Source organism: Herpailurus yagouaroundi, unplaced genomic scaffold, assembly GCF_014898765.1.
Source record: "Herpailurus yagouaroundi ecotype Mexico unplaced genomic scaffold, PumYag 159, whole genome shotgun sequence".
Classification (NCBI taxonomy): Eukaryota; Metazoa; Chordata; class Mammalia; order Carnivora; family Felidae; genus Herpailurus; species Herpailurus yagouaroundi.
In genome coordinates, this window is record NW_024412400.1 from 75,213,562 (window position 1) to 75,241,453 (window position 27,892).

Here is a 27,892-nt window from a genome sequence, read left to right on the forward strand (position 1 = left end):
GTCACGTGTACACAGAACATAGATGTACATTTCAACTTCTAATATTCCTAAGAGAACTATTTGAAGGTTAAGAACGGCAAGCGTGCAAGGGTGAGAAGAGAAGCCAGTCGTGGAGGAAAAACAGTGAGTTCAGCCAAGGAAGAGACCCCCCTACTCGGCCGCCCTACGGAAGTGGTAACACCCACTCACACAGAGGCTGAAACCACACAACGTAGGCCCCCGCCCCCCCACCCCCGCGCCACCGCCCAACACCTGTCAACCACAGGCAGACTATGGTGCCATCTGAGGAGGCCGGCGTGGCCCCCGCCCCCCCCGGGGGGGGGGGGGGGGGGGCAGTGAAGAGAGGGGACGGAGTGATGCGTGTCCAGGTAGAGGTTTTCACCACCCCAGGACCCGGGAATTTTGCTGACAAGGATAACCAGCTGAGCTGGATTTAGAGCAGTTCCTTAATTGCTCTGGAGCAGTAACAGCAGTTAAAAATTAATACTAACTATCAGTTGCGTGTAAATGATGTTCTAGGCACAGTGCTGAAGGCCACCTCTACATTTTCTCATTTAATCTCCAAAACAACCCGGTGAGGTAGCACTGCCACCCACCTTGACAGATGAAGCTCAGGGAGTGTAAATGACTTTGCCAGAGACACTACAGTGAGCCGCCGCGAGAGGAGGGTCTGAATGCAAGAATTTTAACTTCCAAGGCTGTCTAGACTACAATGCTACGTGGCCTCGCCAGCAATTAAAAAGCAGCCATCAGGGCTCTTAACTTTTGTTGTTTTCTTCCTTGTCCTAGACCCGAACACAACGCATCCAGAATGCTACTGTCGGAGATAAAGTAGCCAACTGCTGTCTTCCAGTCATACACCTCTGGTTTTGACCCATGCTTACAAATGGAGGTTATCCAAAAGAAAAGCTACTCTTAAGTCCTGGAGATGTGTACCAAGCTCTGTCTTCTCCACCTGGCCTGTCCAGCTCAGGCATCTGTATCTGGTGCCTGTTTTGGACTCCCTGTCTCTAGTCTCTCTCCTCTCACCAATCTGTACTTCAGACTGTGGACAGAAACAGCTTTGAAAAACATGCCTGTTTAAAAATCTCCAGGGCTCCAGCTGCCTCCAGAATAAAGTCCTTTCCCTGCTGGGCAGCCACTTCCCCAGCCCCTGCCTGCCGCACCCCGGTGCTCCAGCCCAAGCCGGATCGCTCTGTGCCCTGAACGCTGAACGCAATTCCATGCCTTACTGTTATTATTAGCCCTTGCTAGTCCCTCTCCCTGCAATGGCCTTATCTTACCTTCTTTCTCTGCTGGCAAGTGGCTGTACTCCAAAGCCCCGTTCAAATGTCACTGCCTCTCCCTCAGCTTCCCAACCCAAAGTAGAATTTATGACGCCACTCACCTGGCCCCCGTGGCACCTAGTGCACAGGTGTATCATGCTATGAATTATGGTGCGTTCTACACAGCTGGATCCTGTTTCCCATTAATTAGGGCAAGGGCAAAAAAAAAAAAAACAAAAAAAACGTTTCTTACCATCTTGGTTTCCAGATGCCCTGGTGTGTATGGTGGTACACGCTGTCTTTAGGAGGAACAGAGGCAGTCAGGTGCAAAGGAACTCTGTCCACACAGCACCGCAGGAGGCGGTGAATTCCACCAGTATGTGGGTACAACTGGCTTTAAATTCCTTCCATGAACATTATTACCTCTGACCAACACAGCGAGGTAACAAGGAAACCGAGAGCTTGATCTTATTCCACTGGAAGAGATGAAAGGGGGCAAATAGCAACCCCAAATTTCTACCAGAGCGCCTTTGCTTTTCCCGCTTTTAGAGTTTTGTTTGTTTTAGTTTTGTAGCCTCTGCTGTGAAAAATATCATTTTCAAAAAGCGCTGGTTGAGATGGCCTTCTCCTTTTTTACCCCATGCTAAAATACCTGCAGGAACTTCTTCCCAATGGGTGTTCCAGGCTCTATTCTTCTCTTCCTCCATCCACTGGCATATTGCTGCCAGATGAAATTTTTAAAAATACTATTTGAATTATAAAAAGTTCCTATGTAACATGTTAGATATGAAGCATAATTGTTTGATAAATATAACCAACCAACCATAAGCCCTACAAGAACACTAGCGGTCGCTGGCATCCACCTCTATATGCCTCACCCATCTCAACCCCTGGCCCAATACCTAATACTTTAAATACCCTATCTTTAACTTTATGATTCCAAGATTCATCCCTGTGGATATTCTTACCCTGTTTATTTTGTTGCTACATAGTATTCCACTGTGTGGCATACCAGGGTTACTTAGCCCTTCTCCTGCCAACCAACTGGGATTGCTTCCAGTGTTATGGGTAATGTGGCCATGAACATTCTTGGTGCACAAGTGCATTTGTGCATTTCTAGAAGTCAGGTCATAGGGTATGCAGATGTTCAACCTTGTGAAATAATGTCGAAGTTTCTCAAAGGGGCTCTACTAGCCAAATTTTCTCCCAAATTTTCCTTGCTAAAAAATAATTCAATATAACTGTCCCTTGCAAGATAAAATCCAAACCTACTCCTCCATGCCAGTTAGTCTGGCCCCAACCTAAATGTCACAGGTTTTCTCATATAGCCTCCCAAGGACCTCCCACTCCTGTTGGGCAGATCTGTTCTTGAATATAGAACACACCTTACTCATGTTCAATAGTGAAGCCTTGCTTCTTCATTTCTAGTCTACAAGTTCCCCCTCCCCACTCTTGCTCTGGGTTCTCCTTCCTCTGTGCGGTCTGCCTTGATTACACCTGCCCACAGAGCTCTCTCACCCCAACCCCTAAAATACCTATATTCTGCACCAGTCACTTGACATCGGTCTTCACCCCCACCCACATCTTAGGATACTGAGTTTCATCCTGCCTTGTTGGAAAAATAGACGTTCTAACTAGGATGTGTAATCAGACTTGAGAACTCCACATTTCCAATTTTAGTATTTGGGACTTCCTCACCATTCTCTTGACAATGGAATTGCTTTCTTGGCAGCCAGGAGATAGATCAGTTTTGGGTTTGATGTTTTCCCACATAACTGTTTTTTAGGTTTTATTTATTTATTTATTTAACTTTTTTTTTTTTTAACGTATATTTATTTTTGAGACAGAGAGAGACAGAGCATGAACGGGGGAGGGGCAGAGAGAGAGGGAGACACAGAATCCCAAGCAGGCTCCAGGCTCTGAGCCATCAGCCCAGAGCCTGACGCGGGGCTCGAACTCACGGACCGCGAGATCGTGACCTGAGCTGAAGTCGGACTTAACTGACTGAGCCACCCAGGCGCCCCTATTTATTTATTTTTAGGTTTTTTAAAGTTTATTTATTTTGAGAGAGAGAGAGGGAGAGTGCATGCACAAATGGGGGAGGGGTAGAGAGGAGAGACAGAATCCTAAGCAGGCTCCATGCCATCAGCACAGAACCTACAAACCACAAGATTATGACCCGAGCCGAGATCAAGAGTCAGACGCTTAACTGACTGCACCACCCAGACACCCCTTAGGTTTTATTTATGTAAGCAACCTCTACGCCCAGTATGGGGCTTGAACTCACAACCAGGAGATCAAGAGTTGCGCACTCCTCCAAACGAGCCAGTCAGGTGCCCCAGAAAAATTACTTTCAACTCAATCATATTTTCAGATTTGCATCCGTCTCTGAAACACGTCCATTTTCATCATGATTGTAAATGGGAAATAATTAAACAACCTTTTCTCTTCCAATCATTCTCTTTTGATCAAGTTGCTGCCCGCCTTCCTAAAAGACACTACAGTGTATACAATTTGAGGCAGAAACAAACTATATTAGCTTTCAATAAAAAAATATAATTCAATTTATTAGTATGAAATAAATAATTTATTGTGTTTGTGACCCAAGTACATGATTCTCAAATATTAGCCTAATTGTACAATCATTTAGTAAAACTGATGTTTATTAGACTCCGAGAAAAGCAGGAAGGCACTTTCTCTTTTTGGTGTACAGATACTATATTTAAGATACTGCTTAATTGGACATTTCTTTGATGGCATTTATTCTGCTTCTCTTTTGTCCGATTCCTCTTCCTCAAACTCGATTAAAGGAGCATGTCTGTTGGCCTGAGAACCTTCTTTGTAGAACACTTTCTTGATTGTGCCGTCCTTTGGGGCCTTTATGGTAAGCTGCAGGGACACAAGACACGACCGTGGCTGTAATACTAATGAGGACTGAGCACACAGTAAGGCAACAGAGACGAAAGTGAAAAATAAAGCCAATTGTTTTGAGGTTTCTCAAGCATGGCACCCGAAGGAAATAACATTTTTATGGTGTGCTTTGCAGTTGTGAGGAGTCACTACTTTGACGTACCTGTAACACCTGCAAGGTCGCTAATCGGGAAGCTCTAGTCTAGCTGGTAATTCTCAACAAGTTTCACAGTAGAGTCTCACCCGGGAAGCTGTTAAAAACTGACGATCCTTGGGCCCCACTCCAGGAGATCCCAATTCAACCAGTCTGGGGAAGTAGTTTTTCAAAGCTCTCCCCCTCAGATGACGGTAACATGTGGTCCGGCTGAGAACTACTGGCCTACAATTTCTAAAGACCTAAAATAGTTAATCTAGTTTGATTGAGGTTTTCACTTTGATACTGATGCTTGGCATCCTAAGTTTGGCCTTAGAAAATACCAACGGTTAACAGTCAACTGGCTAACTGCCTGAATTTAAGGAATTGACAATTTCTTTGATTTTAGCATCACAACTGACAGGTGCAGTTTCACCAAATTAAAATGAAAATATATTTAAGGGGAGGATGGTTTTAGTTTTGTTTCCTGCAGTTAATGTTCCATCAATCCAAGGCTCTTAATATTTAAAATGGGTATTAGCTTGCAAAATAAGGCAAAAGAACAATTAGATCTGATAGTTCCCTAAGTTTAATTGGAAAGTGAACTTATGATTTCATTACCTCCATTTTCATGGCAATCATAACCATTAGAGAATCTCCAGCTTTTACTTTGTCTCCGACTTTCACAAATACCTAGAGATTAAGAGTGACAGGTTAATATTTAAAAACACAGAGGTTCCGGGGTGCCTGGGTGGCTCAGTCAGTTAAGCGTCCGACTTGGGCTCAGGTCATGATCTCGCGGTTCGTGAGCTTGAGTGCCACATTGGGCTCTGTGCTGACAGCTCGGAGTCTGGAGCCTGCTTCGGATTCTGTGACTCCCTCGCTCTCTGCCCCTCCCCTGCTCATGCTCTGTCTCTGTCTCTCAAAAATAAATAAACAATAAAAAAATTTTTTTAAACACAGAGGTCCCTCGTGGTCCACAGAGGTGGTATATAAATGTACACAGTAGAAGTATGGGTCTGTCTGGTTGTCTTATCTGTCAAAGACAGGTGTACAGGTGCAAATCAGAGACCTACAGATCAATCTTGCACTGCTGGCCCTCTTGTCAGTGGGGAGCACTGCTTAGCTCCTTCTCCCCAACCCCAAACCATCTAGTTTTCCCTGAATCAGATATATATGCTTTATATATTTCAAGGTCCTTTTGTGTTTTCATAAATGTACAGACAAGACATACCACCAACAGGGGAAGAACCAATGCACTTAAATGTCATGGGCAGGGTAGTGGGGCATGCCTGGTTTTCTAGATTTTATAGGTAGTCTAGGATAGTGCTCCAAGTTTTGAGTGCCCTGTGTGGTAAATGTATAGACGGTCTTCATGTGAAAGAATTAAATTATTGGCAACCTTGGGGGGAAAAAAAAACAAACCTTTATTTTCCATTTTTCATGTATAAGTGAACTCATATATCCCATATGGTCTCACTGTCTTCTTAGTTAACATGGTTATCAAGGAGTTTTTAGAAACATCACACAGTGGAATTAGGTTCCACAGTCAATGTGTAGAGCCAAAATTGTGAAAAATGAGAAACACCTCTGAAAGCCCCCAAATCACCCAATGCTGGGTGATGCTATAACAGTGTTTGATGAAATCAATGGTCTAGGGGGCGGCTATAGGGAAAATGTGCATTTTTCCCCTATAGATGTTCAGAGATGCCTACATTTTGGAATGTACATGGAAAGTGAGATTGAGTGAGTTAAAGGCAGATCAAAGTCTTTGAGCTCATACTCCCTCTGGGACAAACATGTGCAGAGGGGAACAGGGGGTGCAATCACTTTCACTACTTAAATAGTTATTTCCTCCTTCTTCTTTTTAGGTACCAACAATATAGAGTTGAATTTTTATGACTTGGATGCATTTAAAGGAACTCTACTATATTCAAGTGTATATATAAAAAAGACACTACTAATCTACCACCATTTGAAGTTACTTCAGCATGGATCTTAATTCTGAATATATACAGCATTCAACACCAAACCTCGTTGTTCTTCATCAGTACCAGCCTTTCAAATTTTATTTTAACACACATGTAGTTATGTACATTGGAAAAAAAATGTTATTTAATGATAAATTGTTTGTGTTAAATTTGACATTAAAAAATAGCCCTTTTGGGTAGTGCTTGGTGAATGCTCCATTTTAATCATAAAAAGACAAATTTAGATTATTTATACTTTGATGGAAATTTCCACTTTCAAAAATAACAGTATCATAAATTAGGTAAACGGGTATTTTCATTGAAGACTGAACATAGAAAATCAATCTATCACATAGTCTCTTGTTTTAAGACTTTCCTTCCTTCCTGCCTGCCTGCCTGCCTGCTTTTATAGAGTGAGCAAACAGGAGAGGTGCAGAGGAAGAGGGCCACACTCAGCATGGAGCCTGATGCAGGGGCTCGATCTCATGACATGACCTGAAGTGAAATCAAGAGTCAGATGCTTAACCAACTGAACCACCCAGGAGCCCTGAGATTTTATTTTATTTTTAAAAAATGTTTATTTATTTATTTTGAGGTGGGGGGGAGGAGAGAGAGAGAGAGATAAAGAGAGAGAAAGAGGGAGAGAGAGAGAGAGAGAGAGAGAGAATCCTGGGCAGGCTGAATGCTATCAGTGCAGACCCTGATGCCAGGCTTGATCCCATGAACCATGAGATCATGACCTGAGCCCAAATCAAGAGTCAGAGGCTTAAGAGACTGAGCCACCCAGGTACCCCTAAAGATTTTATTTTTAAGTAATCTCTATACCCAACACAGGGCTTGAACTTACAAACCCAAGATCAAGAGTCACATGCTCTACCAACTAAGCCAGCCGGGTGTCCCAGTCTCTTGTTTTCTTCAAGAGGATACTTCCCAATGAGAGAGATTGGAGAGAGAAAAATAATATATATGACTAAGTTCAATGGAGATATTTACTGGGCCTTACTGAACATCATTCTGTATACATTCACATGATTACCTTTTCAATGGTACCCGTCATAGGAGCTATGGCACCTTCCTGAGTTCCATCTGAGCTCATTGAAGACAAGTATTTGGGGACTGGAATGTCAATCTGAGTACTTCCCGTCTGTAAACAGAAAACAAACTGGAACTGAAATCAAGTTCAAATCGCTGTAGTTTTGAATCACTGTTTCAAATCACTGTACCCTGAGGTAATGACTGTTTCCAAGCTATTTGTTAAATCTTTAATACCAGGGTTCTAATCTAGCTTTGTGACCTTAAGCAATTACTAAACTCCTCTCAGTCTTGGTTTCCCATTATAAAGGAGTATTGGCATCATGCCTCACAACAGGATTAAAGGAATTAATGTACATAACTGTTGCTAAAAAATAGCCACTGATAGCCATTTTGAGTAGCATCTCCACTATCAAGTGTTTAGACTAAGCCAGAAACTGTTCTTAACAGTTTTATACGTGTGTGTGTGTGTGTGTGTGTGTGTGTGTGTGTGTGTATATATAGTCATCAAAACAAGTTTATGAGGTAGGGAGGTACTGTTATTATTCCTGTTAATAGATGGGGGAACTGAAGTCAGGGAGTTTAACTTGCCATAGGTCACACAGCTGCTCAGAGGTAGAGCCAAGATTTGAACCAAAGCAGCTTCACATTCCAGAACTCCCGCTCATCACCACTCCACCAAACTGCCTCCACCACCGTATTGTTCCGGCAATAACTATGGAAAGGAATGCCTAGTAAAGTGAAATCATCCTTGATTCTGTATACAGTAGTTTAATTACTGGAATATAAAGGACTATGATCTGTAAGGTGTTTTTCAAATGTGAGAAGACTCTGAAGAGGACACAGTGTATTTGATAATGCATTTTCTTTTCTGCCCGTGCAGAAACTATGGGCTCATCAGGCAGCAGGCCCGTGAGAGCAATGAGTCAGGAAATAAGCTCCTGACCAAAGATATGCCAAGTCTGTCTCGATCATCAACCATCCTTTGACTGCCAAGACACTACCCCTTCTGACTGCCCCCATCCCCACAAGAAACATCCAGTTCATAGACTCGCTCTCAGGGGTTACCTCCTCCCAAATCCCCAGAATTCCAAGTGCCAGGAGGATGGGCAAAGTATTCAGGCATCAAATCTCAGAGAGAAGATTGCCCAATGGGCAGTGAGATACTCTCTGACAATAAGGATGTAAGGGCATGTTTCAGAATTAAAGGCAGAAAATGGTATGTGTCTATCAGGGAGAACATGTGTGGACAAAAGAACTAGGGAAGGCAGAAATGTGGCAAAGAAACAGAGTGGAGAAGGAAACACAGAGGAAAGGTCATGGCAGTGACGGAAGGAAGCAAGGTCTTTCTAATCTTTTAGTGAGATGCCTCCGGTCAAGCAATTTTCTCCCAAACAAACCTCAACAGTGTTATTAGAAAAAAGGGACATTACCATGGAAAATAGGTAAATAGTGTTTTCCAGGATAATTAGCTTAGTTTTACTAGCAACTCCATTAACAGAACATTTCACGTAAGTGCAGTCTCCCTCATTACAAAGATCACCAAGGACTTGGAAAGTTTTATCTTGAATCTGAAAAAACAATAACAACAAAAAACAGAAAAATAAGATTCTTAAAAAATAAATAACCCTACAGAATTAATAAAACCAGAATCAATTCTTTACTATTAACAGTTTCAAAAGGTAACAGGTGAAATATTTTTTTAAAAAAGCCCTGTAGGAACTTTGCCCCTAAGATTCATAAACAAAGTACTCTACATAGAAATAGCAGTTAAGGTAATTAAAAGAAAAAAAAAAAAAAAACCCAGAGAACATATCTATAGTGCCATAATGCTACAGATAAATGTTCATTTAAGGATAACAATAAAAATGTGAAATAGAAATACAAATCAAATTAAGTAAAATTATCAAAATTCGGTTGACTATATTACATGTTAAGTATTCATTTCTGAGTACCTGAGGTCAAATTTGGTTTCACTATGCCAATGTCAGTAAAGGAAAAGGCCAGAACCACCTAATTAGATGGTGTATCTTTTATCTCCCCAAGATGTAGATAAAATTTATGGGTTTGAGTTATGAGTTAAGAAGATTAACTAGCTGGAGACAGCCACAATTTTTGCCCTTGAGGAGAGAGTGCCAATAAACAGACTTCACACTTGATCTTTCAAGGAAGCTGACAAAAGGACATGAAACCTTTCTGTTTTAAAAAATGTTTTCTCACATACACACCCAAGAAAAAAAAATTCCTTCACACACAGGAAATCCATTTAAATCTTCTCTATTTTTCATTTCAATTCCCATGAGATTACTGTGAAAGTCCTGTGGCTATTCTTTTCAAATATACGATGTAGGCTAAGGTGAAATAGGTTACAGTGCAGTATTTATATGCTGCTTCTCATCTATCCTAAGTTAAATATGACATTTTACTGTGCTCTGTAACCTACTAAAACAGCCATGTGAATGTTTGTGAAATTCTCAGGACATAAAGGTTAGATGGGGAACTGTTTTGTTTAAAGATTTACACAAGCACATTCTAAATTTGTGAAATGTAGTAGTTCAATCTGGAGTTAACTTTACCAAGGGATATGAAGCATTCCCCAAACCAGAGGTACGAGTATCAGTTACAACTCTCATATACTAAAATACGTTGACCCCCTAGTTTTTCTGAATCTCAGTTTAAGAAATTGGTGTCTCAGGGGCGCCTGGGTGGCTCAGTCGGTTAAGCATCCGACTTCAGCTCAGGTCATGATCTCGCAGTTCATGAGTTTGAGCCCTGCATCGGGCTCTGTGTTGACAGTGCAGAGTCTGGAGCCTGCTTTGGATTCTGTGTCTCCTTCTCTCTCTACCCCTTGCCCACTCACACTCTGTTTCTCTCTCTCTCAAAAATAAATAAGCTTTAAAAAGAAAGAAAGAAAATGGCATCTCATAGTATTGGCAGACCCAAAGTATCCTCGATCAATCAATTTTGTTGGACTTAACGTCGCTTGGCTCATATTACAAATGATTTATTCTAGTCTCTGATTTTGTACTTTAATATATAGGAATTTGTTTGAGTTCTCACATTGTTTTTTTAACCCTTCCAGCATTTCATTTTGTCAGTGTAATGGATTCTTTTCATTGAGGGCTATCATAAACATTTTGACTAGAGATTCTCAAATTATGACCTGTGGATCTCTTGGGGTCCCCAAGACCCTTCTTGGGGTCCACAATATCAAACTACTTCATAATAATACTAATGGTATTTGCCTTTTTTAAAAATTCTCATTCTCTCATGAATAAACAGTGGGATTTTCTAGAGACTGCAGGACATGTGATAGTGTTACTCTGATAGCTAATGAACGTGTGCTTGTGTAATCTTAGGTTTTAAATTTTCTCAGTTTATCCTACAACTCAACAACAACAAAAAACCAACCTGATTGTAAAAAGGCAAAAGACATGAATAGACATTTCTCCAAAGATGATATGGACAATTAGCATATGAAAAGATGCTCAACATCATTATTCATTATGGAAATGCAAATCAAAACCACAGTGAGATAACATTTCACACCCATTAGGATGGCTGTTAAAAAAAAGAAAAAACAAAACAAAACAAAACAAAAACCCAGAAAGTAAATGTTGATGAGGATGTGGAGAAAAGGAAACCTTCCCAATACTGTTGGTAGGAATGTAAAATGGTGCAGCCCCTACAGAAAACAGTACGGTAGTTCCTCATATAATTAAAAATAGAACATGAACATACAAACCAGCAATTCTGTTTGTGGGTGTATGTCCCAAAGGATTGAAAACAGGGTCTCAAAGAGATATTTGTCCCCCATGTACATAGAAGCATTATTCATAATAGGCAAAAGGTGGAAGCAACCAAGTCTCCATCAAGAGACGAACGAATAAACGAAGTGCAATATACAGAGGCAATGAAGTATCATTCCACTTTAAAAAGGAAGGAAACTTGGACATAAACTATGGCATAGAAGAACCTTAAAGACATTATGCTAAGTGAAATATCCAATCACAAAAGGACAAATGTTGAGTGATTTCATTTATATGAAGTACTTAAAGTAGCCGAATTCATAGACACAGAGAGCCCACTGGTGTTTGCCAGGGGCTGAGGGGGGGGGGGGGGGGTGGGGGGGACGGGGGCACATGGAGTGTTACTGTTTAAATGGGTACAGAGTTTCAGTTTTGCAAGAAGAAAAAAGAGATGGAAGGTGGTGGTGGTTGTACAACAATGTGATGGTATTTACACTCAAAAACGTTTAAAATGGTATATTTTACATTATGTATACTTTTGTAAAATATATATTAAAAATAACAGTAAGAAAAATATGCTCAGTTAAATTTTCTAAATGGTAAGTATTAATACATGTAATTAACACAAACAAAAGCTCTTTGAGGAGTCTCAGTAATTTGTAAGGGTATCCATGGATTTTGAGACCAAAAAGTTTGTGAATGGCTGCTTTAGATGTGAATACATGCACATACTTCAGGAATTCGTTAGCTGTCTAATTCAATGCTAGTTTTTTAAAACAGGTTTTCATACTTAGGGGAACCACAGCCAAACTGAGGAAACAATCAGAAAGTGTAGAGGAGGTAATTTCCCCAAATTGGTCTGAAATAAAAAACACATGACATTCTCCTAACTATAGTCCAATGGCTTGGGAGAAACCAGAGTGTGAAAAAAGACCCTCCTCTGTATGAGAGAGATCAGAATTAGCTCTAAACTGTACAAAGAAAACCAGTAAGGCTTACCTGCATGCTATATGACCCATCGAGGTTATATGTGACAGCTACGGCTACATCTTTATGAAAAAGGGGGGAAAATTGAAGAAAAATTAGAAGACAATCATAGATGGGGATTCTAAAAATCTCTTTCAACCTAAAGATAACCAGCCTTTAGGGATACCAACATCTTTTAACTCCCTGACAAGATTTTTAAAAATCTATAGGTAAGTTCCAATAAAAGTGAATTTCAAACTTTTGTTTCTTAAAAAATGGACTTTTAGCAGACTCTTAACTATAGAGAACTGATGGTTACCAGAGGGGAGGTGGATGGGGGGATGGGTGAAATAGATGAAGGAGATTAAGAGTGTACTTATCTTGATGAGCACTGGGTAATATATGGAATTGCTGGATCACTATATTGTACACCTGAAACTAATAAAACACTGTATGTTAACTATACTAGATTAAAAATTTTTTAAAGACGGAGTTTTAGCTCTTTTAATGTTGTAGGATATTTTAGATATTTTTCTCTAAACAAGGAAAGTTAAAGTGTTAAAATAGGAACTGCAATGAATTGGGAGACAGAAATTCTCATTTAAGACCCAAATTTGCCATCTGTGGTGTGATCACCTCTGTGATCTTGACTGTCCTTTAAAATGTGAGTCCTGATTTTCTGCCCCATTCTGACCTGTTAAATGGGTATGAGAATGTAATAGTGATTAAATAAATGTGAAACTGCTTTGTAAACTGTAACCGACCACATAAATATAATATACAATATATTTCATATTATTTTGTGGACACAGAATTGGTTACGGACTTTGCTAGGAGATGGAAATCAAAAGCTCTGTGGTGCAGAGAATGCAGACCAAAGTCACTTCATCGACTCCTGATACTTCAACCACCATTTTGATGCTGCCAGCTCACATCTATTTCCAGCCCTGACCTTCCTTCTCCAGAACTCTGATTAGTCATTCCCAGCTGGATGCTCTATCGGCACCTTAAAGTGAACATGGTAGGTCCAATAAATCAAATCGTGTCCCCACTCTGCCTGCATTCCCTCCCGCCCTGGGAGCTCCATGACTGGCACTAGTATTCTCCTGGTCATCCAGATTTAAAACCTGTCATCCTTACCTTCTCCTTTGCTTTCCACATGCAATAGCCACTACAAAGCTGCCACGTCCTTCCCTACCTGTCCTGTTCATTTCGTCCTTTCGTTCCCATCACTCAACCCTGATTCAGGCTGATGGCCAAAGGCCTGGCTGACTCTGAGGTCTTCTTGGAACTTTTTGCTTCCTGTCTCAGCCCTTCCAGCTGATGCTGCCTAGCATGTCTCCTCTATATTCAAAATACTTGGCCTGGTACTGAAGGCCCTGAACTCAGTCGTATTTCCCACCCTTCTTCTACACAGCCCTATATTACAACGAAATGGGAACATGGGCCAATTAATAATCTCCATATGTGCCTCTAGCCTTCGCCCCACTGTGCCTCTTTGCTCCACTCCCCCTTCACTGTGTCACCAGTCCCAGCCACCCCAACTGAAACCTTGCCCCTTGTTGACATCATGCTCATTTGTGGTCTTTGGGAAAAGTCTATGTGGAATGAAGTTGCTCTTCTCTGAACATTTAGACAGACTTCTGCATATAGAACACCATTATGATTCTTTCCTCATCCAGTTTTATGATGGAATAATTTTTCTCTTTATCCGTTTTTTTAAAAATTGCAAAAATAAAACCTCACAAAAGTCAAATACTGAAGTACATCAAGCAAAATGTGAAAGTCCTCTCTATTGCCCAGATATAACTACTATTGAACTCTTTAACATGTGAGCCCCTTCAAGTTTTTTAAAATGCACAAACTAGTATTTTTCTTTTATAAAAATAACATATTCTTATACATACTGTTCTGCAACCAACTTTAAAAAAATTTATTTTTCCAACCTTTTTTTAATTAACATGTGACATACATATCCACTTTGTCTTTCAATAGTAGCAAGTTTAATGATGATGATGATAATGACGGCAACTAATGTTTATTGACCACTTGCTATGTGACGTACAATGAGCTTTTGATGTGTTGTCTCATTTAATATCCACAACAACCCAAGGAAGTAATTACCACTACCATTCCCATTTATGGGTGAGGACACTTGATGCTTAGAGACAGTGTGTCACTTGCCCAAGGGTCACAGACAACAGAGGAGCCAGAATTCAAACCCATAACAGTCTAACTCAAGGGTCTGCATTATGAACCACTGCACCATCTATCTTCCCAACATACTCACTTCTCCTTTGCCAGATGGTAAATTCCTTAAGGAAGAAAAGTAGGGACAAACACATCTTTTTTTTCTCTTCTTCACATTACTCAGAACATCTATTTTTTCAGAAACTTTGTAATGAACATATAAGTAAATGAAACTTCTCCACCCTATGTCTTGTCAATATCTTTCAATCCTTCTTAAGAGAAAATACATCCACTTACAACAGATTAGGTTTTTTTTTGATTTATGAAATATGAAAAGTATTTAGCTGACATGAATGCCAACAGAATCACAGTAAACGCATTGCCAGGAAAAGTCTTTTTAAGAACATTTTAAAAAATCTGAATTATAATTGACATAATATTAAATTAGTTTTGCATATACAACATAGTGATTCAGCAATGATATCCATTATGAAATGCTTACCATGATAAGTGTATCACAGTATTATTCACTATATTCCCTATCATGTACTTTTCATTCCTATGACTTACTTGTTTTATAACTGGAAGTTTGTACCTCTTAATCCCCCCCACCATTTCATTCGCCCCCACCTCTTTTGGCAACCACTAGTTTGTTCTCTATATTTATGAGTCTGTTTCTCTCTTTGTTTTTTGTTTATTCACTTGCTTTGTTTTTTAGATTCCACATATAAGTGAAATCACATGGTATTTGTCTTTCTCTGGCTTATTTCACTTAGTATAATACCATTTAGGTCCATCTATGTTATCACAAATCACAAGATTTTCATTCTTATGGCTGAGTAATATTTCATTGTGTATATATACCACATCTTCTTTATCTATTCATCTATCGATAACCCCACAGCTAATATCATACTCAATGATAAAAAGCTGAAAGTTTTCCCCCTAAGGTCAGGAATAAGACAAGGATGTCCACTCTCACCACTTTTATTCAATACAGTACTGGAAGTCCTAGCCACAGCAATCAGACAAAAAAATAAATAAAAGGTATTCAACTGATAAGGAAGAAGTAAAACTGTCATTACTTGCAAATATGATACCATATATTGAAAATCCTAAAAACTCTCCCAAAAAACTATTAGATATAATAAGTAAATTCAGAAGTTGCAAGATACAAAATCAACACACAAAAGTCTGAATTTTTTTTAAGTTTTATTTATTTACTTTGAGAGAGAGAGAATGAGAGAGAGAGTGAGCACATAAGCAGGGGAGGGGCAGAGAGAGAATCCCAATCAGGCTCCCTGCTGTCAGCACGGAGCTCAATGAGGGGCTCAAACTCATGAACTGTGAGATCATGACTTGAGCCAAAATCAGTCGGTGGCTTAACCGACTGAGCCACCCAGGCACCCCCTACTGCATTTCTATTCACTAATAATAAAATAGCACAAAGGTAAATAAAGAAAACAATCCCATTTACAATTCATCAAAGAGAATAAATTCTTTCATATATTATAGGGCAACTGAACTTATTCCTCCCTCCCTTAGTTATCTCTAGACCTCCACAAGAGAACCTTAAACATCCTCTTACCTATTTTTTAAATTAATTAATTTCAAGTCAGCTCTATGCCCAACATGAGGCTTGAACTCATGACCCCAAGATCAAGTCATATGCTCTACTCACTGAACCAATCAGGTATCCCATCCTCTTAATGTATTTCATAAGGTATGGAAGTTTAGCATGGTGCAGTGTTAGATAAGTGCATACACCCTGGAGTATGGGTTTGAATTCTGTTCCACCAATTACTTTTGTTATGATTTTAAGAAAATTATTAATCTCTCTAAACTTTGGTTCCCCATTTATAAAGTTGACACTAATAACAACACCAATTTCATTGGCTTGTTCTGAAAATGGAAATTAAATAATCCATGGAAAGAACTTAATAGCTGGCATATACCAAAAGCTCAATAAATCTTAGCTATTATTGTTACTACTGAGGGTAGGGCAGGATTCTGTGAAGCATGGCCACTAGGAACCAAGTAAGAATATTTTTCAAGCCTTAAATATTTAAAATACTTGATAATTCTCACTGAGATCATTAAGAATTAGTTCTACTTTAGATTCATAAATGCTTCTGGCTTCTTAAGACTTCCTGTTTGGTGTACTCGCTTATTCAATCATGGTTACTGTTAATTAGCATTTATTAGAGACCCACCAGAACATTTCTGAAAATTATTACATTCAGGCCTGGGTTATTGTTGAAAAATAACTACCAAAAGGATGTAGTGAACAGCGATCATGTTGGTTTTCAATAATGTATTTATTTTTTAATTAAAAAATTTAAAAATTTCCAAGAAATGCAGCATAGTTCAAAACACTGCTAAGTGCTTCAGTGAAGATCCATACCAAATAACACAGTTGGCTCATCTAAATTTTAATCACCAGTATGATTTTCTGTTTAATTTAGGTTGAAGAGGTCAATGAAACTTTACTGCTGCTGATACTTACATTCAGTATATAGGAGTCTAGAGTAAGATAATCCCAGATTTTGTAGGGTTTGGTTTTTAGGATGAAATGAATAAACACACTAGTATAAAATGGGTATTAGTAGATACTAGTGAATGTTTGCAAACTTTCTTTCCATGTACTCAGTGCATGGAAAGTAATGCCCATCTAGGTTCATGATGAAAAAATATCTCGAGCTTTAATCCAATCAATTTAGATGAAAAGGGGATTTGCTAAAAACTGAGTGCTTGTCTACACAGAGTTGAGATAAAGAAGATTCTACTTTGTCTGGGGGTAGGGGGAGGGGGTTCCCATGAGCGGCAAGAAGATTCTGTTCTACCTGCTGGGTACATTTTTATAATGGAGCATTCACAGTTTAATGACACCTCACATTCAAGGTTAACTAGCTCTCTCGGCTCTGACTCTGCACCCATCCTGTTTCCTATGCAAACTGTTCAGCAGCAGAAGGGATGCTGCTATCATGGGACTCTGATCCCTCTGGTACGTTGTTCCAGCCACAAATTTATAAAAAATTTAAAATTTTAGATGTTAGCCTCTCCTGGCTTCAATTACAATAAATCAGTCCCACCCTCAACCTACTCAAATTAGTTTGCAGTCAAAAATCAATTTTCCACTGGAAAAGTAAAAATAGCACAGGAGTCAAGGTCAGAAAGGCTGGACGTCAATCTCACTAGCCTTGAGTAAGTTCCTTCACCTTCTCTGCCTGTTTCATCAGCCATACATGGGTATGATAGGGATTCCCCCTTAATTAAATTATAGTGAAGATAAAAATTTACATGTGATCAGGTACTTAATAAATCATAGCTTCTTAGTAACCCTCTTCCACCTGAAACAATGCCTGAGTGGTGGGTAATCCTCCCTACTGGAGTAGTTTTGGATATTGTTTTTCTTATTTAAAAGTAGTACATTCTTGCTGAAGAAAAAGTGCAAAGCAAAGAGAACAAAGAAGGATGATGGGGGTGGGGATGGAGGGAGGGAAATCCCCTTAAATCCTGCTACCCAATGGTAACCTCACTAACATCGTGGCATATTTCATTTCAGTCATTTTGCTGTGTATATTTTATGACATATTTTTCAAATATTTACAAAATACAGAAAAAGTATAAAGAAGAAAAATAGCACTAATGTACCACCTGAGCCAATCAATTCTCGTACTCCTTCCAATGGTTAGGCTAGGGAGCTTAAAAAATGTAATTGACCGATCATGTCTGGGCTGAATCCTTTTTTTCCAGATAAGTGATATATTTCTATAAAGCACATTTCTCTTTTAATAAAACATTACTTACTCTTTTTACCATCCCTGAGAGTTATGTTTCTGGTGTAACAGGTATTCAGTCTTCTTCCACTGCTGGATGCAAAAGGGGAGTACCGATCTAGAAAAAAAATTAAAGTTCAACAACAAATTTACAAACACCAAGCCTGACTTCATACCTTTCAAAAGAAAACATAAAACACCTGTCTTACACTGGCAGCTCAAATGTGTCTTCTTTGTTCTTCTCATTGCTCTAAATTTAAATTAGATACTTTAATTTACATCTCAGAAAAGGTTATATGAAAAATTCCAGCTTGGCTAAAATCAGAGTATTTGCAGCCCAAGCTCTCTTCCTCTGGGGGCACAAGCCGCACAGTGGTCTCCCCTTCTTGGGCAAATGCGTTCCAGGTCACCAAAATCTCCACCACTCACTACTTTTCTTTTCACTTAGCCTCTTTGTGCGTCACTCGTCCTGCCCACAGGCGTGTCTGTTGGACAATATCCAGGAGCTACGGCATAGCTGAACTGAAGCAATTTATTCTGAAGTTCATGTGTGTGCCAGTATACATTATAAAAAGGAAGGAGAGAGTAAGAGGATGCTTGATTGTAACAATGCTATATTCAGGCTTAGGAACACTGTATGGGCATATTTGGAGGCATTTCATTTAGAATTGTAAAAGGACAAAATCAGAATAGAGCACACATCTCCTAAAGATGTAGCTATATATTTTAAGCTCTCAATATAACTTTCTTGAATGAATCTAGAAATTAAAGATCCTAATAAAAAAATCCTATAATAATATAATAATCCTAAAAATAATGAAGAGATAAATGGATTAATTTTTCTTTTTTCCTGTTTGCTCCAAAGCTCAGAGTTAGCCTAAAGTATATATTTTGGAGCAAGTTTGGGAGAGTTCAGATTTTGCTTATCTTATCTTATTTCATGTTTTGCATTCTCTCAGATTAGCAATCTATTTCATTTTTTAAGTTTATTTATTTTGAAAGACAGAGAGAGTAGAGGAAGGGCAGAGAGAGAGGGAGAGAGAGAATCCCAGGCAGGCTCCACGCTGTCAGTGCAGGGCCCAGTGCGGGGCTTGAACCCATGAACTGTGAGATCATGACCTGAGCCAAAACCAAGAGTCAGACACTTAACTGACTGAGCCACCCTGTGTCCCCAGATTTTGCTCAATTTAGAGGGAAGAACATTTTAATGGAGAACTGACTGAATCTGTAATAATAAGCTAATGAGTTTTCATTATGAATTTCTAGCTTCCTGAGGTGTTAGGGAGAGGTTGGGCAACAACTCAGTGGGGAAGCTGAAGCAGAGATGTGTGCGCGTGGCAACCAGGATAAATCTCTGCCATTTTCCTTCCCATGTTTAGATCCTCTGATTGGAGGAAATGCCTAGGTCTCTAGTTAGACATAAATTTGATCACAGAATGGAAAAGGAGAGGAGGAAATAACTCAACAATAAATTAACAGGTAATGAGAGTCCCCAGTGCTCTGTCTTCAGTCCCCAGGACCAAGGAAGTTGCGGTAGGTACAAGGATACAATAAGTAGGCCCTTGAGAAGCAGCGAATTAAGAAAGCTTTGGAAGGGGTCAGCACAGGGTACAGGAAGGACCAGCGTTTGGTTGAAAAAAGAGCCCCAGCTCAACACTATTAGGCAATTAGTTAAGTTACATTTAATGGATTAAAAAAGTGTTTATGGATGCATCCATGATACGTGAATCTACTACATACTAAAAAACCACTTAGCAGAGGACAGTGTCAACCACTGAGAGAAGAAAAGGGACACAAAAGTGTCATAAAGAAAGAAAAGCACCTCCGATGATTATTTATAAAATCCTGACAAGCAGAGGAAAGAGAAAAACATTCCATACCTTGTGACTGAATTTTGAAAACATCAGACATAGCTTTCTCCTTGAGGATGAGACCCAGAGCTGCCTGACATAAAAGCTCTTTGGCTGTGGCCTTCCGACTGGGCCACAGTTCTTTGCGGTGTTGAGGGATGAAATCGGTGTGTACGTTCCCAGCCTCAAACTCTGGGTGGCCAGACAGGCTAAGAAGGAAGTCAATGTTGGTGTGCAGTCCGACAATCTAGGAAGAGAATAAAGCCCATATCCCCAGTGCGTGGGAAAAAAACATTTTCCATAGAAATTTGCCATAGAAATCTTTTCTTTGTACTAAAGATATTTCATCAGGGGCAACTCTTAAGAAAATTGAAAAACCTACTAAGGTACCACATGGCGACAGGACAACTCGTAAGGAAAACAAAACAAAACAAAAAACTCACTTCACCAACACTATGTATCTGGACTTAACACTTAAAATTACATTTTACAATACATTTAAAAAAATTTTTTTAATGTATGTTTATTTTTGAGAGAGAGAAAGAGAGAGAAAGAAGGAGAGGGGCAGAGAAAGAAGGAGACACGGATTCTAAAGCAGACTCCAGGCTCTGAGCTGTCAGCACAGGGCCCGACATGGGGCTTAAACTCACAGTGAGATCATGACCTGAGCCAAAGTCAGACGCTTAACCAACTGAGCCACCCAGGTGCCCCACAACACATTTTAAAAATAGTAAACTACATTTTATTCTTTATGATAAAGAGGACATAGGAGATGATGGTAGGTTAGATAGTGTGGAGACATTTAATTGCCTCAGGCTATGTAAGTGATAAATGTTAAGAAACTTATATAAGATTTATTTGCAAGATACTAAAGACTTGCTGCTCGGAACACTCCCACAAAATAGGAAAACAGAGCATAGGATTTCTATACTGAGGAGGGGACAGGATTAAATGAGCTCAAAGGAGCTTCCTTCCAACACTAAAATCCAAATTTTACACATTGATATAAAAATAAAAAGGTATACATTGAACCTAGATCCACCCAATAAATGGGGTCAAGGGTAAAACCAGCTATCTGAGCCTTGGGTCCATTCATATATTCATTTAATAGCCATTTACTGAGCACCTTTTAGGTGCCAGGCCTTGCTCCAGGTACTGGGGTCATGACGAAGAACAAAACCTCACAGAGATAACAATATCTATAAACAAATATCTAATATGACATCAAGTCATATGAAGAAAAATAAGGCTGGTTAAGGGGAATGAGAACAGCAAAGGGTCCTATTTTAAATAAGATCACCTGGTTTCAAGCTACACCACAAAGCTGTAGTAATAAAAACAGTATGGTAGACTGAAACAAAAACAGAAATGAAGATCAGTGGAACAAGTGGAAATAAACCCACACTTATATGGTTAACTAATCTATGGCAAAGGAGGCAAAAAACCATCTTTTCAATAATTGATATTGGGAAAACAGGATAGCTACATGTAAAAGAATGAAACCGGACCACTTTCTCACACCACACACAAAAATAAACTCAAAATGTATTAAAGACCTAACTGTAAGACCCAAAACAAAACTCCTAAAAGAAAACATAGGCAGTAATCTCTTGGATGTCAGCCTTAGCAACATATTTATGGATATGATTACTGAGGAAAGGGAAGCAAAAGCAAAATTAAACTACTGTGACTATACCAAACTAAAAAGCCTTTGCACAGTGAAAGAAACCATCAACACAATGAAAAGGTAACCTACTGAATGGGAGAAGATAGTTGCAAATGATATGCATGATAAGGGATTAGTATCCAAAATATATAAAGAACTCCTATAACTCAACACCAAAAAAGCTAATAATCCAATTAAAAAGTGGGCAGAGGACCTGAAAAGACATTTATTTTTTCCAAAGACATACAAATGGCTGACACATGGAAAGATGCTCAACATCATTCATCATCTGGGAAATGCAAATCAAAACCACAATGAGATACCATTTTACACAAGTCAGAAAGGCTAGTATCAAAAAGACGGTATAGGGGCGCCTGGGTGGCGCAGTCGGTTAAGCGTCCGACTTCAGCCAGGTCACGATCTTGCGGTCCGTGAGTTCGAGCCCCGCGTCAGGCTCTGGGCTGATGGCTCAGAGCCTGGAGCCTGTTTCCGATTCTGTGTCTCCCTCTCTCTCTGCCCCTCCCCCATTCATGCTCTGTCTCTCTCTCTGTCCCAAAAATAAATAAATGTTGAAAAAAAAAATTAAAAAAAAAAAAAGACGGTATATAACAAATGTTGGTGAGGACGTGGAGAAAAGGGAACGCTTGTGTGCTGTTGGTAGGAAGGACATGCTGGGTACAGCCACTGCAAAACAGTATGGAAGTTCCCCCCATATTAAAAACAGAAATATATGATCCAGTGACTCCACTAGTGGGTATTTGCCCATATAAAATGAAAACACGAATTAGAAAAGATATATGCAACCTTATGTTTATTGCAGCATTATTTACAATAGTCAAGATATGGAAGTAACCTCAGTGTCCATCAACAGATGAAGGATAAAGATGTGGTGTATACACATGATGGAATACTACCCAGCCAAAATAAAGAATGAAATCTTTGGGGCACCTGGGTGGCTAAGTTGGTTAAGCATTGACTCCTGGTTTTGGCTCAGATCATGATCTTGCAGCCTCATGGGCTCAAGCCCCAAGTCAGAATCTGCACTAACAGTGCAGAGCCTGCTTGGGATTCTCTTTCTCCCTCTCTCTCTGCCCCTCCCCTGCTTGTGCTCTCTCTGTCTCACTCAAAATAAATAAACTTAAAAAAAAAAAAAAAAAAAAAGAATGAAATCTTGCCATTTGTAACAACATGGATGGACTCAGAGGGTATTATACTAAGTGAAACAAGTGAGACAAAGACAAATACCATATGATTTCATTTATATTGTGGAATCTAAACCACAAAACAAACTAACAACAGAAACGAACTCATAAACAGGGACCTGGTAGTTGCCAGAGGGGATGGTTGTGAAGGGAGAAGGTAAATAGGTGAATGGGATTAGGAGGTACAGACTTCTCACTATAAAATAAGTAAGGCACAGGGATGAAAAGTACAGTATAAGCAATACAGTCAATAATATTGGAATACCTTTGGGGACAGATGGTAACTACACTTAACATGGTGAGCACTGTGTAAGGTACAGAACTGAATCACTATGCTATACACTTAAAACTAGTATAACATTGTGTATCAACTATACTTCAATTAAAAAAAATTGGGCAGCCTGGGAAGACCTCTGAGGTGAACAGGAGCTGAGGATGCTGAGAAGGGAATTTTGTGATCATGTAGGGAAAGAACATTCTGGAAGAGAGAACAGGAACACATGGCTCCATGCTGGGTATGTCTAGGGAATGGCAAGGAGACCAGTGTGGTTGGAGACACAGAGATCAGAGGTTAGATCAAATTAATGACATATAACAATCTGGATATCACAGGTTAATATGAAATCCTTTTATGAAGCTACATCAGTGTGGTCTGGGGCTTACTGCACCAAGGAAATTCATGTGCTACAGAAAAGCAACAAATTCTGTCAAATGGGTAAAACTGAACATAACTATTTTCCTTTGGAGAAAATACCAGACTGTAGGCCACACTTGTGTACTTAGTCTTATCTACAGGATGAATATGAATTTCATATCAGATTTCAGTGAAGTATAACACTGACATTAATAGTTTCAGTCCTGCAATTTTTCTTTTCTAGCTGAATCAAGAAGTCCTTAAACTCTATTTTGACCCATGGGAATGTGAAATCATTTTGTTCCTGACGCATTGGTGGAAAGAAGCTGACAGGGACAAAGGCTGACCAATCGTGACAGACATACTTGGCGGTGGAGATACACAGATCATAAGGTCCCTAACATGGCCCCAGGTCACTCACGTTGTACTGACGAAGGCTGTACCTCAGTTTCATTAAGGCTGCCTGGCGATCTGCTGCCCACACAACCAATTTCGCAATCATGGGGTCATAATGCACTGAAACTTCATCTCCTGAAATTGAAAACCACAGTAGCCACTCTAAGTCCAAACTTAACATGATAAAATATGACATGCAAGACATTCTGCTGCGGCTTTTTTTTTTTTTTAATTTTTTTTTTTTAATGTTTATTTTATTTTTGAGACAGGGAGAGACAGCATGAACAGGGGAGGGTCAGAGAGAGAGGGAGACACAGAATCGGAAACAGGCTCCAGGCTCTGAGCCATCAGCCCAGAGCCTGATGCGGGGCTCGAACTCACGGACCGCGAGATCGTGACCTGGCTGAAGTCGGACGCTTAACCGACTGCGCCACCCAGGCGCCCCTCTGCTGCGGCTTTAACGTTCACTTCATACCTAATCCTCAGGAGCTCTTGCATGGTAGTCGTTACCACGGTTTCATTCACGAGGAAATGAGGCTCACAGGGCTTTAAAAACTCACCACAAGTCTAAGGAGATTATGGCTATCCAAGAGCACCTAAAATAGTGATCCAATATCACACAGGCTGGCTGTCCCCATCCTCTCTTCCTCTGAACCTTGTTTTCCCTTCTCATCTTGGAAGCCAGCGCAAACTGCCTCTACCTTCTCCTGTCACCATCCCTTCTGCCCTTAGCATCCCCCTCCCTCCACCCCTCAGTCTCCTCATGAGAAAAATACAGATAACAATCCAACTATACTGTAGGGTTCTTAGGAGGATTGACAGTAAAAAGGCCAAGTGCCATACCTGGCAGAACTGATAAACAAATAGCACCCATCACTGCTATGACAGAGTCTTAGAGAACAAGAATCTGAACCAGGCAGCCCTGTAAGTTCAGGGCCATGCACACGAAGACCCAGTTGTAAGCGAGCTTGTGCCAACCAAGCTGCTGGTTGGAACAGTTAATAAAAAAAAAAAAAAAAAAAAAAAAAAAAAAAAAAATCCGAACCAGGCACATCTCACTGGTTAGAAATGGTTCAGGTCAAAAGGATGTGGTGTGTTATCAACAATACTGTTCTAGGACCACTGTGTGATTTTGGGTAGGTCATTTGACCCCTCTGAACTCCAGGGGCTTCATCTATAAAATGAAGGGGTTAGATTACACTCCCTTATCCATCATCCACCCACCTACCCAGCCCAGCACTCACCAACACATATTGAACACCTTCTAGGCCCAGGCTTGAGCAAGATAACATGGAAGACACAGTCTCTCCCTTAAGAAACTTACAATGTAATGGGAAAACTAGACAAGGAGTAAAAGGTTACTGTAAAATGATATAATAAGAAAACGGCCCAATGAATCCACAAGGGGCTCAGGGAACGCAGTTGAGAAAGGTTGGGTAAATTTCTTGGAATGGATTATCCTCCCAGTGCTAAGATGTAAATATGGGAGTCCTTCTCGGAATTACACCTCTGTTATTCTTGGAAAACCTTTATTACATTACACTGCAAGTTTTGCTTGCTCCACAGATTCTTTCTTTTCTATTGCAACTGTTCTTTTTCCTCTCTAAAATGTTCTGCTGTTAAGTTAAAAAAAAATTAATATCAAATATTGCTGTGGTTTAGCCAGAGCTCTCAAAATTCTGCCAATCTCTCATCAAGAAGTCCTAATTCCTCATTTTGGCTTTCAAGACCCTGTGTGATTTGCTCTCAACCTGTATCTCTACCTGCATCTCCAACTATTCACCATCCTGAACACTTTTCTCCAGCCACATTATTTTCTTACAATTCTTCAAACACATCTTTAGCTAAGTTCTCCTTTCTTCACTTTTCTGTGTGCTCTTTAATCTGCCTACTAAAATCTACTCCAGACTTCCTCTTACGAATGTGTCCTGGCTCCTGGCCTAATATAGCCTAATATAACATCTAATCTTGAGAATTGCTTTTCATCATTCACCATCTGCAAAACTTCTCTGGCAACTAAAGTCAAGGTAGTAGTAACTCAGAGCATGGACTCTGGAGCCAGAAAGACTGGGTCTGAATCTTGGCTCCAAGAGTGACCTTGGGCAAGTCACTTAACTTCTCTGTGCCTTAGTTTCCTCATCTGGAAGATGGGGGTGCTAAGAATACCTACTCACAGGGTAGTTCTCATGGTTAAAGGAGCCTGCATAAAAAAGTCACCTAGAACAGTGTCCATAGTACATAGTAAATGCTAAATAATTGTTATGATCATTGTTATTAATCATATGCCGAACCGTGAGAGCTCTTGCACTGTTACTATTTTTTTTCACTTTTCTTTATTTCTCTTATTGTTTAGCTTACACCAAGTTGATATATTAATCCTTCAGCTTGATATCAAGTCCCTTGAAGGTTGGAGGGTGTTGGGCATAGCTGGTATCGGTGACCTTTAATCACTTTTAGAAGTAGGCAGAGTAAAAACATGAAACAGTACACACAAAATGTTTGTTATTTAGGTATGAACAAGTACTGCTACATTTTAAAAAAGGGTGTATTGTTTAAAAACACTAGTTATTCTTTAAAAATAACTATTCCAGAAAGATAAATAAAGATTAATGAGAAATAAACTAAATCCTTTATGCTAAAACATACAAAACATTTCCCCAAGACACAGGGAAAAGAGGCCGTCCACAAATAATCATGCACTTAAAAAAAGACAGAGACTTTTTGTTTTATTTCACTTTACCTTGACGCACTCCAGTTTCAATCCTGGTGCAAAGGTCTGCCTGAGGGGTGGAGAGATGCACTAAAGGCCCAGCTCCAGGCATGAAGTTATTGTCAGGATCTTCTGCATATATTCTAGCTTCAAAGGCATGGCCCTGCAGGGTTATTTCTTCTTGGCTCAAAGGAATCTTCTCTCCTGCTGCAATCTGATAAAAGAAGAGTATATGCTTCTGTGAAAATCCACCTTATGGCACCTATGAGACTTGGGAAGTTGATGGTCTTGCCTTTTTCTATGGAAAATGTATATTTGGGCTTTATAATGAAGCCAAATAAAAACTAATTTTATCCACCTACCTGAGTTCTGGGCAAAAGCAAAAAGAGGTTAAAAACAGATGCAGTTTGGAAATAATATATTAATTACAATGGATTTCTAGAGTTTTTAAATAGAGAAAGCAGGAGAACTGACAACTAAATCATAAATATAAAAATCTGTGTTTCTTCAATGTAATCACAACTAAAATTTCTTACTGGCAAGATAGTCTCAGTTTCCATTTAAAACTTTAGCGCTCAGTTACCAAACCAATCTTTTTTTTTTTTTTTATAATAGTTAATTATTAGTTGGTGTTTAGGACTACACTCACAGTTATGGCTAAAGTGTGGCATTTTCCACCTTTGAATCTTTTTTTTTTAAAGTGTATTTATTTAAGTATACCCATTGTGGGGCTCAAACTCACAACCCCAAGATTAAGAGTCACATGCTCTATCAATTGAGCCAGCCAGGCACCCCCATCTTTGTCTTCTTCATCACCAAGAGAGTGATAAAGCAAGACAGAAAGGGGAACATAATGGTTTTTCAATTTTGTTATATTAACATATATTGTATGATACCAGATTATAAACAGGATGATCATTATTGTTTATCACTAGTACAATTGTATTATTTTGACTATTACATACCAATACAATGACTCTCTCTCTTCAACTAGTATCATTTGGAAAGGCTATTGGAAGACATGCTGTCACTCTCTCTCTTTACTCCCTCCTTAAGTTTTCCTCCAAGATGAGAAAAGGACAAACCAAGAAAGCAAAAGATATAGGGGAAGAAAACTAAGTAATTTAGCACCACTTGGAACTAAACAGGTAAGCTTGAAAAAGAGGCAAAGGTTTCATCTCTTTAAATCTGTAGATAAGGTAAATCAGGAACCACAGCAGTTAAGAATGAAAGGAAAATGGACCAAATTGAATGTCTTTACTGCATGGTGTTTTGTTTTTTGTTTTTTGTTGTTGTTGTTTTTTAATTTTTTTTTTTAACCTTTATTTATTTTTGAGACAGAGAGAGACAGAGCATGAACGGGGGAGGGTCAGAGAGAGAGGGAGACACAGAATCTGAAACAGGCTCCAGGCTCTGAGCCATCAGCACAGAGCCTGACGC

General features: G+C 39.5%; 1 protein-coding gene across 2 annotated transcripts in view; it reads right to left on the reverse strand.

Moving 5' to 3' along the window:
• Positions 1-3,829: 3,829 nt before the first annotated feature.
• MCCC1 (methylcrotonyl-CoA carboxylase subunit 1) overlaps positions 3,830-27,892 on the reverse strand; it is a 44,348-nt gene continuing 20,285 nt past the window's right edge. The window contains exons 7-15 of one of the 2 annotated variants that reach the window (XM_040480872.1): positions 26,483-26,666; positions 23,768-23,877; positions 19,875-20,091; positions 18,026-18,112; positions 12,059-12,108; positions 8,744-8,881; positions 7,315-7,422; positions 4,930-5,001; positions 3,830-4,154 (exon numbers count right to left, since the gene is read on the reverse strand). In XM_040480872.1, coding sequence (XP_040336806.1) covers positions 4,026-4,154; positions 4,930-5,001; positions 7,315-7,422; positions 8,744-8,881; positions 12,059-12,108; positions 18,026-18,112; positions 19,875-20,091; positions 23,768-23,877; positions 26,483-26,666 — 1,095 coding nt within the window. In that variant the 3' untranslated portion in view covers positions 3,830-4,025. Of the gene's footprint in view, positions 4,155-4,929; positions 5,002-7,314; positions 7,423-7,768; positions 8,026-8,743; positions 8,882-12,058; positions 12,109-18,025; positions 18,113-19,874; positions 20,092-23,767; positions 23,878-26,482; positions 26,667-27,892 lie in introns of those variants that run through there. The other variant, XM_040480873.1, reaches the window with a different exon arrangement.